General features: G+C 51.4%; 1 protein-coding gene across 1 annotated transcript in view; it reads right to left on the reverse strand.

The window, feature by feature from the left end:
- Positions 1 to 14,093, reverse strand: part of ACAP3 (ArfGAP with coiled-coil, ankyrin repeat and PH domains 3) — a 212,763-nt gene that overhangs the window by 27,082 nt on the left and 171,588 nt on the right. Inside the window, exons 11-17 of the mRNA XM_075906591.1 lie at positions 9,941 to 9,992; positions 8,571 to 8,671; positions 7,259 to 7,370; positions 4,057 to 4,265; positions 2,056 to 2,125; positions 1,833 to 1,927; positions 756 to 970 (exon numbers count right to left, since the gene is read on the reverse strand). Coding sequence (XP_075762706.1) covers positions 756 to 970; positions 1,833 to 1,927; positions 2,056 to 2,125; positions 4,057 to 4,265; positions 7,259 to 7,370; positions 8,571 to 8,671; positions 9,941 to 9,992 — 854 coding nt within the window. The remainder of the gene's footprint in view (positions 1 to 755; positions 971 to 1,832; positions 1,928 to 2,055; positions 2,126 to 4,056; positions 4,266 to 7,258; positions 7,371 to 8,570; positions 8,672 to 9,940; positions 9,993 to 14,093) is intronic.

The following is a 14,093-nucleotide window of genomic DNA, read 5'->3' on the forward strand; positions in this document are numbered from 1 at the left end:
CCGGGTTCAGGGGCGCGGGGCCCGAATCAGCCTGAGGCCGGCCCTGCCGGCAGTCACCAGGCACGCTGAGGCCCGGTAGTTTGGGAAATGCTGGAATAGAGGATGTGGTAAAATCACTACCCTCCCATGACATTCTGGGCAGTGGGTAACCCCCGACATGGCCGGCCCACAACATTTAGGCACCTGAGGTGGGGAGCTCAAATGACGCCCCCATGCCCGCTCGCTACACCAGCAGCAGACACAATTTTCTACACTCTGGGTCCTCGTGGCGCCCCCCCACCCCTCCCCCAGTCTGGCACCTGAGGTGGCCGCCTCAGTTCGCCTCATGGTAAGGCCAGCCTTGCCCCCAGACACTATTCTGAGCCAGCTGAGTAAAAACAACAGAAGAGGTCTGAACCTGATGAAAGAACAAAACATTGTAGTATAAAGGAAGCAGAATAAAGAGCCTGCTGGTCACATCAGTGGTATGGTCCCATCCTCTACTATGAAGAAGCTTTGTTAGAAAGATACAACTTGTTAGGAAATTCCCTAGGTAAGCTGTGCGAAGAGGGATGTGCTTGTGCAGTAGTATTGGGTTTTATAGCCTCTGCAGGCTGCAGCCACAAGGAGGAGAGAGGGACACGGACACTTTATCAGGTCTACGTACAGCAGAGGACAGCACTGTGTGCCATGCACACACGCGCGCACACACACATACACACAAGTGGGGATGGAAGGAGAGCTGTAGCGTATAACATAGGAAAGTAGGTTCCTACCAGATGGGAGTGGGGCTGGTGATGCATTTCCCGCCTCATGCCGGTACTTCCTTCGCGCCGTGGGTGCTTTTGTGGTGCTGTTGTGCCTCTGGCATTTCTTCACACTCCAGCGCCGGGGTTTCCTCTCGCTCTCCGCCAAGGCCTCCCCAGTAGGCAGCTTCTTGAGGAACTTCTTCTCCACATACTTGACCTTGATCCAAGCTTCCTTATCTTGCCTAAGGGCAGTGCAGGAAAAGGCATTTGCTCCGCTGTCTTGGGAAGGGGCGTGGCTCATTTAAACCTGCCAGCGAGGAGGCCTGGCAACCCCAGGCTCTTCTCACACTGTGACTCGTTGAACCTTGATGGCACATGGGCAGGGGCAGAGTGGGACACAGCAGGGATGCTGCCAGGCTCAGGGGCCCAGTGCGGGGCACCTTAAGCCTGGTTCCCCAGACGTTGGACCACGCGCAGCCTGAGTTAGTCAAGTTGTACAAATGACTACGGGAGAGTTGAGGCCAGGAAGAACCAGGAACTGAAAGTCAGGACACCGGGGGGGGCGAGGGCAAGGGTCTGTTCCTAGCTCTGCCACTGGCTCACTCTGTAGCCTTGGGCATGTCACTAAAGGCAGAATCCTCCAGCGTGGGGGGCCAAACATCAGGCACCTAAACATATGGCCTGGTTTTCAGAGATGCTGAGCAACCGCAGCTCCCAGTGACATCAGGTCTAGTCTGGAGGCTGTGCTCTGGAGCGGCAGCTCTCTGAAAGGGGCTGAAGGCAGAGGCCAGAGCCTGGCTGGGCAGATGGAAGTATTTTCACTCCCAGCACTGTGAAGGAAGCAGGGCAACAAGATCTGTCATAAAGACCTAAACATCGTCCCTGTTTCCAAGAACAGCAGAACGGCTCAGCACGGCTTGTTCTCTGGGGCAGCCAGCAGCAGGCTACGATGTGTAGCTGGCATGTGACGGGCTAAGCTGATCTCCCACTGCATTTGCCATACTTCCCTGAAGATATACGGGCCCCCTGCTGGCCTGAACCTCAAATTCAGAGAGGTGGGGAGACATCCCGAAACCGGACTGAGCTGGAGGGGCTCCGACTTACCTGGAGCTCCCGGCAGTGGGCTTCTTAAGTCCCAGCTCTTCACACTGTGCCTCATAAATCTGGTTCATGGTGCTGTTCCCCAGCTCGCACATTAGCTGCGATACACCAAGCGAGGGACAAAGCAGGTGAGTAGAGCAGCCTCCTCCCAGCTTACCCTCAGCACCCCCCTGGCTTCCCCTCTCCCTACTTCCTCAGCCTCCTGGCTCTGAAAATCAGCACTCACTTTCAGTAACTCTGGCTCCCAGGAATCCAGGGTGAGAGAGCGGACTTTGGAACAGTGAACGCCCAGACTCCTAGAGAAGGAAAGGGAAGACAGAGACTGGTTACTGGCTGCAAAACAGACTCTGTACAGGGCATCCCTGTTATAAGTTGCCACGGTATACATCCATTCCGCATGAAAGTCACTGATGTTTGTAGGAACTGATGCGTTACAAGTCCTCCCATTCCCCGCTCTTAAGTCATGCAAAAAACTCAAGAAAACAATTTGTGCAAATGGAAGTCAGCCACAGGAAAAAAATTCTCCACTTGAAGTTGTTTCACTTAAGTCCAGGTTTTTTGGAACGTATCTTGGACTTTTAGTGAGGACGGCCTGTACATCAATGCAGAACGGCTAGTGGATCACAGGGTGAAGGAGGGCAAACCCGGTGCGGATGTATATCGCAAAAGGCACTGATTGAAAGAGGGAGAGAATGTCACATATACAGAACCGATCCCTTTCCTGTTCCGGTTAATTCTTCAAAAGAAAATGGAACTCAAGGGTGTTATTTGTCAATGAAATCTTTTTTACTTTTATTCTCCCTACTCACAGGCCCTGCTAGGAAACCTGGAATGGAAACAGGTTGTCTTCATGACACTTGTATTCCACCTGTACATGTGAGTGCCAGCTTGTTATTGCAGGGCGGTTTGTGAGAGCTGAGTTGGGTGACCAGATGTCTTGATTTTATTAGGATTGTCCTGATATCTGGGGCTTTATCTAATATAGGCACTTATTACTCCCCCTTGCTCCACCATCCCAATTTCTCACACTCAGGCTGTGTCCAGACTCCATGCCTCCGTCGACGGAGGCATGTAGATTAGCCAGCTCGGAAGAGGGAAATGAAGCCGCGATTAAAATAATCGCGGCTTCATTTAAATTTAAATGGCTGCCCCGATCTGCCGATCAGCTGTTTGTCGGCAGATCGGGAGAGTCTGGACGCGATGCCCCGACAAAGAAGCCTTTCTTCATCGACACAGGTAAGCCTCGTGAAACCAGGTTTACCTGTGTCGATGAAGAAAGGCTTCTTTGTCGGGGCATCGCGTCCAGACTCTCCCGATCTGCCGACAAACAGCTGATCGGCAGATCGGGGCAGCCATTTAAATTTAAATGAAGCCGCGATTATTTTAATCGCGGCTTCATTTCCCTCTTCCGAGCTGGCTAATCTACATGCCTCCGTCGACGGAGGCATGGAGTCTGGACACAGCCTCAGTGTCTAGAATTGGGTTGCACAGCATACACATAGTTTATTATTATTATTAATAATACCATTTTGTGCATATATAGCAACTTGCACCCCTAGAATCTCAAAGCACTTTACAAAAGTGTGCAAGGACTATCCCTATTTTAGAAAAGTAGTCAGCAAGGCACAAACAGGGTAAATCACTTCCCCAGGGTCACAGAGTAAGTACGAAGCAGTTGAGAACAGAGTCGAGAGCTCCTGAGTGGTTAAAGCTGGGAGTCAAGTTCTTCATCAATTCTAGCACAGGGGAGCTAGCAGTAGAGACAATATTAGCTCCTCTGGCTGTTGAAGATGTTATTAGTTGGTGACTGTAAAATGCTCTGTAGATGAAAAATGCTAAGTATTGTTAGCACAGCCAAGAAATTACACTCCTGGCTAGCTAGTATTTCATAGTGGGACTTGTGCTAGTTCCTTTACATATATCAATACTCTGTATGCTGCAGATAGAAAATAATACGTGTGGCTATACAGAAATATATACAGTCTGAACCTTCCTAGTCTGGCACTCTCTGGTCCGCAACTTCCGCGATCCGGCATGATTTGGGTTAGCCGGACAGCCACTTAGCGGGTGCAGCCAAGTTTCCCGGGTCCCATAAAGTTTGTTTGCAGCCCCCAGCTCTCAGTGTTCAATGCTGTTATTTAGCTCCAATGTTTTCTAAGAGCCCAGTAAGCAGTGGAAGTGCTGGCAAAATTGACCTCCCTTCCCCCAGGCCCTCACCCCACAGTACCTGTGGATCCCAGAGCACTCGATGCACAGCAGAATGCCCAGGTTGATACTGGCCCATCGGGGATCAGCCTGGCCACAGTCACAGCACTGGTCGTTTCCAGGGATGCTCTGGACCCTCTGCAGGATGCTCTCCCCCTTCATACTGCGTTCCCGGGAGTCGGTGGCAGAGTCGATGCTGCTCGTGGAAGGGGAGGCGGTTCGGTCCAGTCTCTGCAGGGAGAGGAGGGGACTCATTGCGTGCCCTGCAGCACAGCCTCTCCCAGTGGACAGCTGGTGGGGAGTTACATGTGTGCAGGCTGATGGGTTAGCTATGATTAGCTCTGCCATTACAGGGGGGCACCAGCATCACCCAGGGGGTGGCATTACAATTCTACTGATGGCTTTGTGCGAGGGCAGTCACAGAGGAAAAATGTCAGCTGGGCAAACGTGAGCTTGAGTCAGCTGAGGGAGAGGTGGGAGGAGGCGACATGGATCTGTGCCTTCCCTTTCAGTACTCAATGCTTTCTTTGCCTCTGTATTCACGGACAAGGTCGGCTCCTGGACTCCTGTGCTAAGCGACGCAAGATGGGAAGAAGATGGACAGCCCTTGGTGGGTAAAGAACAGGTTAGGAACTATTTAGAAAAACTAAACGTACACAAATCCATGGGTCCGGACTTAATGCACCCAAGGGTACTGAAGGAGTTGGCAAATGTCATTGAGGAGCCTTTGGCCATTATCTTTGAAAAGTCATGGAGATCGGGAGAAATGATTGGAAAAAGGCAAATGTAGTGCCCATCTTCAAAAAAGGGAAGAAGGACGATCCAGGGAACTATAGGCCGGTCAGTCTTACCTCGGTTCCTGGAAAAATCATGGAAGGGATCCTAAAGGAATCCATTTTGAGACACTTGAATGAGAGGAAAGTGATCAGGAATAGTCAGCATAAATTCACAAAGGGCAAGTCGTGCTTGACCAATCTGATTAGCTTCTATGATGAGGTAACTGGCTCAGTGGACATGGGAAAGTCAGTGGATGTTATATACCTTGACTTTAGCAAGGCTTTTGATACGGTCTCCCACAATATTCTTGCCAGCAAGTTAAGGGAATGCGGATTGGATAAATGGACGGTAAGATGGATAGAAAGATGGCTAGAAGGCCGGGCCCAGCGGGTAGTGATCAACGGTTCGATGTCAGGATGGCGGTCGGTTTCTAGTGGAGTGCCCCAAGGTTCGGTTCTAGGACCGGTTTTGTTCAATATCTTTATTAATGACCTGGATGAGGGGATAGATTGCACCCTCAGCAAGTTTGCAGATGACACTAAGCTAGGGGGAGAGGTAGATACGCTTAAGGGCAGAGATAGGGTCCAGAGTGACTTAGACAAATTGGAGGATTGGGCCACTAGAAATCTCATGAGATTCAACAAAGACAAGTGTAGAGTCCTGCACTTGGGACGGAAGAATCCCAAGCATAGTTACAGGCTGGGGACCAACCAGTTAAGTAGTAGTTCTGCAGAAAAGGACCTGGGGGTTACAGTGGATGAGAAGCTAGATATGAGTCAACAGTGTGCCCTTGTAGCCAAGAAGGCTAATGGCATATTAGGATGCATTAAGAGGAGCATTGCCAGCAGATCCAGAGATGTCATTATTCCCCTTTATTCGGCTTTGGTGAGGCCACATCTGGAGTACTGTGTCCAGTTCTGGGCCCCCCACTACAAAAAGGATGCGGACGCATTGGAGAGGGTCCAGCGGAGGGCAACCAAAATGATTAGGGGTCTGGAGCATATGACCTACGAGGAGAGGCTGAGGGACTTGGGTCTGTTTAGTCTGCAGAAGCGAAGAGTGAGGGGGGACTTGATAGCAGCCTTCAACTTCCTGAAGGGAGGTTCCAAAGAGGATGGAGAGAGGCTGTTCTCAGTAGTGACAGATGGCAGAACAAGGAGCAATGGTCTCAAGTTGTGGTGGGAGAGGTCCAGATTGGATATTAGGAAAAACTATTTTACTAGGAGGGTAGTGAAGCATTGGAATGGGTTACCTAGGGAAGTAGTGGAGTCTCCATCCCTAGAGGTGTTTAAGTCTCGGCTTGACAAAGCCCTGGCCGGGTTGATTTAGATGGGATTGGTCCTGCCTAGAGCGGAGGGCTGGACTTGACGACCTTCTGAGGTCTCTTCCAGTTCTGATTCTATGATAAGGGGATGGTTGGATGAAATAACATGATCTTGGTAACTAATTGACCATTCATTTCCAGTTGGAAATAGGTCAATGGAGGGATGATAGGAGTTGCTATAGGGAACTTTCTGGGTGTCTGGCTGGTGAGTCTTGCCCACATGCTCAGGGTTTAGCTGATCGCCATATTTGGGGTCAGGAAGGAATTTTCCTCCAGGGTAGATTGGCAGAGGCCCTGAAGGTTTTTCACCTTCCTCTGTAGCATTGGGCACAGATCACAGCTGAAGGACTCTCTGCATGTTGGGGCCTTCAAAGTATTGGAAGGCTTCAATATCTGAGACATAGGTGAGAGGATTATTCTAAGAGGGGTGGGTGAGATTCTGTGGCCTGCACTGTGCAGGGGGTCAGACTAGATGATCATAATGGTCCCTTCTGACCTTAAAGTCTATGAGTCTATGAGTCTATGAGTCTTTCCATAGGGTCATCTGAAGAAGTGGGCTGTGCCCATGAAAGCTCATGATCCCATCTCCATGTTTTGTTACTCTTAAAAACCAGCAAATGATCTGGTAGCACTTTAAAGTTTTTCCATTGGAGTTTGCTACTGTGAAGGAAGGGAAGGGAATCTTTTGCCTGTGCTACTGCCTTCTGCCGCCAGATGGCGCCCACAATGCATTTCCCCCCCATGCCCCCACCCCACACCAGGCACACTGCTGCAAACAGGCACCACAAATGACTGCACGGTGTCTAACGTGTCGCTGCTTTGTCTTCCTCTCATTTTACCGAGAATGGACTCCCCTCAGCGTTCCTCTGTAGGACAGGAGCAAGGTGGGGGGTTTCCAGTCTGCACTCCATCACCCCCCCCCCATCCTGCCCCTCTCTGCTGTGTGAGCTACCACAGTTGCCTTTGGATTGGTGCTGTCATCCGCCCCATGCCCCCAGGCAGAGGGAAAGTTTTAGGGCTACTCGTAGGCTCAGCAGCTCCCCGCGCATGCTAGCAGACCGCATGTGCCCAGGAGCGACACTGCGAGAAGACTGTGAGTGCCTGTCCCTGCCCCTGGCCTCACCTCGATGTAGTAGCTGTCTGGGCTCTCTCGGTAAGCAGAGGCAATGCTGGCCTGAACCGCTTGGATCCAGGCTTGGCGCAGCTTCTCCGAGTCGGCCTGCAGCATGCAGCTCCTGGGTGGGGAAAAGGCACACGAGATGCTGGTTGGCAGGAGGATGCAGGGCAGGGGGTCTGGGGAGCTGTGGCGAGGCACCTGAATTTATGACCATCCTCACAGCCTCGCTTCACCGGTACGGTTTGGAGATATGTGGTCAGGAGGCAAAGTTACCCAGTGCAGCATGAGGCAAAATTAACCGCAGAGAAGTCCTTCCTCCTCATCCTGCCGAAGATCATTAAGGCTGCCCTGCTTTCGCCCCCGCATACATGTCGGGTGGGTGGAAAACAGGAATGCGACAGCTTCTCTCCTCAGCCTGAGCCTTGATTCCCTCACACCAGCTGTTCACTGCCCACAGTGCTGCCCTCATTAGGTATCAGAGTAGGCACCTCCATGAGCCCCCTCTGCAGGGCAGTGAGGCTCAAAAACACCTTGCATCCCCTCATGGTCAGCGCTATTGCCCCCCATCTTCCCAGGGGCTCAGCCTGCCCTTTAAGGGGTGACAGCACCACAGTCTCATGATCAGACAGACACTCCTGTAGATGGGGGGAATACATTAGGGGCACCACCAGCCACATGTACACCTCAGCTTCTCCTCCTTACATACTTGCAACCCTCCTCTCACACATGCCCCTATTCCCACCCATTCTCTCCCCCCACCCTCCCTCCTCTCATTTGCTGCTCCACTCCTCACCTCACAATTATCCTCCCTCATCCGCCCCCTTCATCCTCCCACTCACCACATGCTCCCTCTTCCTCCTCTTTCACCCACACAGAAAATCCCTCCTCTTCCCAAACATACCCGTGCCTGAAAACACACTCATGCTCCCCCTGCTTCACCATCCCCCTGACTTATCAGCTCCTTCCCACTTCCCCTTACATGCATGCTCCCTCTGCTCTGATGTTTCTAATGCCCCCAGCAACTGGTTGCTTCATGGAGAGCCATGCTGGTGACTCAACACTTTGTGAGGGAATACGGCCCAGACCCTTGTAAATTCCCCTTGAGCATTATTCATCAGCGTTAGCAGCTCCCCGTCCGACAGGCTATCACCAAACACCGCTCAGCATCTGGCTGAAAAAAATCGACAGCCCATCGAACTGCAACTCTGAGTGCCGACAAGGAGGTCCCCAGGTTGGAATCTACTTGCTGGGTATCTTACAACCCCACACATAAATCACAGCATTGCAGTCTGTGGCTTAGCAGAAGCACCAAACTCACTTGGTAGGTGAGACGACCTCAAAGCAAAATCTTCTCTCTATGTCTTCGCAGGGCTTGACAGTACAGAGCCGCAGGTCTTCCACCACCACTGTGAGGACATCCTGAAAGAAGGAGAGCGGGTGAGTTGACACACCTCCCGAATCTCCACCCAGTTCAGGCCTTCCACAGAGCTCTTCCTCTCCTCGCCAGTTCCCCTGTCCAGATCATTCATTCCTCAGCGTGAATCTCAGAAGGGTCAGCACTTGTGCTGACCCAGCCACCCTTCTTTGGTCTGCAAGACTGGGGAGGCAAATCTCATGGCTGCTGGTTCTTTCATAAAGTTTCTGGTGCTTCCAGCCTATGACGAGGTTGGAAATACTTTACAGATTATTATTGCATGGTATTTTTAAGCACAACCCCTACTGGCAGGGATCCCAAAGAGCAGGGATATGATAACTAATTGGAGGAACAAAGCAATTGAAGCTTTGCATAATTCAGAGACAATTTGTCTTAAGTTTTGGACAAAGGATTTTGTGTGAGGAAGAGGGAAATTGGGGATGCAGAAGGAATGGATGTTATTGTTGATGATGGGGTGATCATTGTGTTTCCAATTCCCTACCAAATCCACCAACAATACAACTGGCAACTGACCGTCAGTGGGTGTCAGGTGCAGCTTATCATGCTGACCAATGTCGTCTCACTGTTTCCTTGTACTTCCCCGTATGTCTGTTAGAATCTATTTGTTGTTGCCTGTTGTCTGTTGAGATTGAAAACCCTTTGGGGGCAAAGGCTGTCTTTTTGGTCTCTGTTTGTACCGAGCCTAGCACCATGGAGTGTGTGTGACCTGTGACTAAGGCTCCAAGTGCTATAACTATAAAAATTAATGACAATCAGACCCCAGCCTAGGAATTACCAGCTCAGAGGGAAGCCCCACTGACTTTGCCAGGGTGCTGGATTTCAGAGTGCGACAGTGCTGTCTCCTTCCCTTTTTCCTCTCAGCCAGCCAAAGGAGTAACCAAGCCCACTTTCCGAGCCCTGCCGATTTAGCAGGCTGGAATGGAGAGATTGCCCCTCCCAGTGAATCTGGGCACACGCAATCCAAACACGGGATAGCAAACACAGACAGCAACAAGACTATTCGACACACCACCTCTCTGTTATTCCATAGGGCAGCAAAACTGGGGACAATACCAGCCACCGTCCTTTGGTTGTCAGAGCAGCTTGGATTCTGAGTGTAATATTATCTGAGAGGAAATTTCAGACCAGGCTTGCTGTCAGACCTTCCTCGGATCCAATTCCTCTTCCCCCTCTCCCCTCCACGGTGCCAAAGTCCCCAGGGCAGCAGACAAGTTGGCTAATCTGCTAATGTCATCGGAGCTATGCTCACTGACCTTTAGCTTCTTCTGGTACACCAGCTGGCTGTTCTGTATGGAGAACCACCTCCTGAGGAGAGAGAGGAAAGAAAGAGGCGTCAGAGCAAACAAACAGGGCTAAAGCTAAGGCGGGAGAAGCAGCCTGCCAAACAAGACATCTCTGCACTCACAACATGTGCCATTGACTTTGGGGTGGCGGGGAATACCTGTGCGGGAATCAGACTTATCTTCCTTCTGAGACTATAGAAGTGCTTTGTAACATTAACGAATTATGGCATTTGGCATGGAGGCACCGGGGGGAACAGTGTCCTGGAGATTGCTCTAGAAAGATTGACACACAGGAAGAAAGAAGGGGAGGAGTTGTCCACATTGTTTCTTAAGTGGGCCAGGCCTCTTACTGCCCCCTCACTTGGGAGTTTGGGGGCAGAAGCTTGGCTGAGAGGAGTGGGATGACAGGGCCACCCTGGGGAGACGGGGCAGGCCAGGGAGTAGAGGAGAAGGCAAAAGACTTCCAGAGGCCTGGTTTCAATTAACACCACACTGCCAGTGGGCCCACTGGTGCGGCAGGCAGAGGGTGCTCTGTGATGCTTGAGCCCTAACTCCAACCTTTCGCCCCACACCTACAATCCCTGATTTCCCCTGACCCACAGTGACCCTGCTCCCCAACCACAGGCATTTGCGAGGTCACTGCCTCCACCACATATCCAGAGCGACTTTGCTCCCAGCCCCTGGCCTGTGTGAAAGCATTGCCCCACCCCCACCTTGAGAGCCTACTGAACCCTAACAGTTTGACTGGCGGCAATCAGGCCTTTCTGGTTTTCTGACTTTTGCCAAAATCTGCAGGGCGCTGCCCAGGGATGCCTAGGACATTCCCGGAAACGTGTGGACTGATCGGCTGCTGTCTTCAAAAGCGATCACCTCACAGACAGCAGAATGCCATTGAGTTGCGTTGCTAGGCCTTACCTCACATGGCCGAAGACCTCTGAGCCTCCATGCGGCCCATCCGTCCATCCCCCGCTTCACGGCTTGGCTAAGGCGCGTACGGCACGTACCACCATAGCACTGAAGAGCACTTTACAGCTGGAGAAACTATGGCGTGTGCACACCCGGGTGACATGCTTTGCCCAAGCCACAGAGATCCAGCGTCAGAGATGGGATTATAACCCAGGGCTATGTCTAGACTGCAAGCCTCTTTCGAAAGAGGCTTTTTCGAAAGATACTTTTGAAAAAGCCTCTTTCGAAAAAGAGCGTCTAGACTGCAAGCAGAACTTTCGAAAAAGTAAGCCGCTTTTTCAAAAGGCAGTCTGGATGCTCTCTTTTGAAAAACCCTTGTTTGCATTCAAGAATGCCTTTTTTTGAAAGAGCACTTTCGAAAAAAGGCGTTCTTCCTCGTAAAATGAGGTTTACCACCGTCGAAAGAAAAGCCGCGTTCTTTCGATTTAATTTCGAAAGAACGCGGCTGCAGTCTAGTGACGTTTTTTCGGAAAAAGGCTACTTTTTCGGAAAAAAACCCTGAGTCTGGACACAGCCCAGGTGTTCTCACTGCATTCCTGTGAGTTAGTCACAAAGACCCTCTTTTTGCCACTAGGGGGGGCCGAGGACGCTGACAGCAAGACATAATATTACATCCCATGGTGGCTGAAATATGTGGGCATGCACCAGGAGGAAGGAGAGGGTTTAATAGCCTTGAATCTGGATGTTCTGGGTCAGGTTTTCAAAGGAGCCACCTACGTTGTGTCTGCACCATGTGTGGCCCTCTGTTTGAGCCAACAAAACCCTGGATTTATCGCAAACCATCTGCATCACATTCCTAAGTAAGAGCACTTGAGTCAGCCTGAACATCCTCCCAGGTTTAGACAGTCTGGGGAAGAAGCCACGCTGCAGCTGTGCTAGAGACGGTGGGTTATTTTAAGCATCTCCCTATGCTTGCCATGCAAAGGAAATCGGCGCCCTGGGAAAATGAGGCAAGAGAGGCTTTTTCAGCTCCTTTGCGGAAACGTTGCTCAGTGAGAAAAGGTGCCGACTATGAAGGACTTGATGCATCTGCCAGGAAACAGAGCAGCGTGCAGCCTGGAGGCCAATCTGCCTGCGTGGAAGCCCCCTTTGATCAGCTCCTGAGCGAGTCTGGATCTTTGAGCTCCACCTGGTGACAGCCATTCGCTCCAGCAGCGGCAATGGCATATTCTCAAGCCGCTGTGCAGTGACATGAAGCCGAGTGCAAGGTTCCCTTCCCAGCTGTTTGATCCTGGGTGCTGCTCGTCGTGGCTCACTCTGTACTGCTGCTTAGCTGGAGCACTCGCATCCGGGGCTGTGCTGGAATACGGTCCTGGATCTCATTCTGACCTCCAGGGGTTGTCTTCGTCCCATTTTCTTCTGTGTATGTTTCTAACAGGGACTTCTTCCCAGGGCCCCTTGCAGCCCCATTAGTATCTTCCCACCCACGGTCAGGGAGGATGTGCCTGGCTGTAATAGCTGGGCTATGGGGGGATAGGAATAGCTGCCTTGGGTGGAATGGGGTATATTTCTCAGACCTCCCCTGGATCATCAGCAGGGGAGAGAAGGGGACTCACTTAGAAACACCCATCCCTGCACTGTAACCATTGATCACCATTGATCTGATGCATTCTGGAATGGCGGGGGAAGGGGGAGTGCTTTTGCATCAGGAAGCCTGGCTCTGCTGAGTGAAAGACGCCATGGGAGAGCCTGAGATTCGAGGAAAAGCTGCATCGGAAATGCTGTGAGGAAACTCCTAAATGGTTCATAAATTCAGCTCAGAGGCGTGCCCTGTAGGTCCTAGGTTAGCGAGCACCATAGCCAAGCCTCTGCAGCACAGGGCTGCAAACATCACCAGGGCAGCTGGTCTCTCCAGAATCTGGCATTTTGGCTTCTGGTCCCTCAAGAAACCTTGAAGGGCAGAGAATGCACTTGAATGTCACGCAAAGGGCAAGCCGACAAACTGGTTTGGAACTGTAAAGAAGGCCGAGCTAGGGGCAGTGTTCCCTGTAAGCCGAGTGCCACCCGGGAGAGATTCAAAGGCCACCCAGCTGATTAGCAGAGCACCCACAGCTGGCAGTGTGTGTTTCTATCGGTGGTGCACACCCGCACATGCCTCGGTGCACAGAACAAAATGTATTTGATATGGCTGGGGGTGAAGGCTTTGGGAGGGAGGGGCTTACTCCATCTCATCTGTCTCTAGGCATAAAGCCAACCGTTTTGGCACAAAAATACAGGGGCATTGTGAGCTACTAGTTGGTTCCAATGATGCACAGCTCCACCAAGCTGCAGAAATGACCCTGCACTTGGACAGGAAGGTGACCTCCAACTATTATATCATTGCACTGCCAGGTGAGAGGGGACAACACCAGCGAGGCGTGGGGGGCACTAAAACCAGAGGTCTAAATTTTATGCACTAAAACCAGAGGTCTGAATTCTACTTTCAGCCACACGAGCATAAATCAGGCCCATTGACTGTCCCAAGGGTTACTAGTCACACGCAAATATTCACTGAGGAAAGAACCCGGAGCCCTCTTTGCTTTCACTTCACCTAAGTTCATGGGAGCTAGGGAGCCACTAGAGCCATGCAGGAGACATTTATTAAATTGCATCCCCAATGACTCATCCTCTAAAATATTTCTGTGTGACAGAGAGATAAAGCTCTGCCCAGAGGAACCAGCTCACAGCTGCACACCCGACATTTCCAGGCTCCCAGGGAGGTTGGATACCAGCAGCTCTCGAAAGCCAGGCTTGTCCTGCTGCGTTAGATGTTCCTCTTGATGGTTACAAGCTTACGGCTTCCCTGAGGCCAGACTCCAGCTGCTTTGTGTCCTGTGTTCCCTGCATGAAACCCAGTGGTTGTCCCAAGATGGAAGGCGCTCGCTGTCACTTCTGCTGGCATTTAGCAAGTAACAGCAAACTGCAGGTGGGCTGGCTGTGCTCGTCCCCCTTGAGGACCGTACCAGTTCTCAGCAAAGAAAAAAGTAGGCTATTCCCAATCCATTCTTGGTCTCCCACACTACTGTTCCCATGGTGACCATAGGCCCAGCTGGACCAGACTGCTGGTAGCTGGTAAAATAAAGAAGTGCTAACACCGGAAAGACTTACTGATTTTCAGTGGGAAGGCTGAATGGTCCCACAGTTTCAGGGTCAGGAGAAGTCAGTTTGTTCTGCAGAC

The sequence above is a fragment of the Pelodiscus sinensis genome, chromosome 23 (assembly GCF_049634645.1).
Source record: "Pelodiscus sinensis isolate JC-2024 chromosome 23, ASM4963464v1, whole genome shotgun sequence".
NCBI classification, from domain to species: Eukaryota; Metazoa; Chordata; order Testudines; family Trionychidae; genus Pelodiscus; species Pelodiscus sinensis.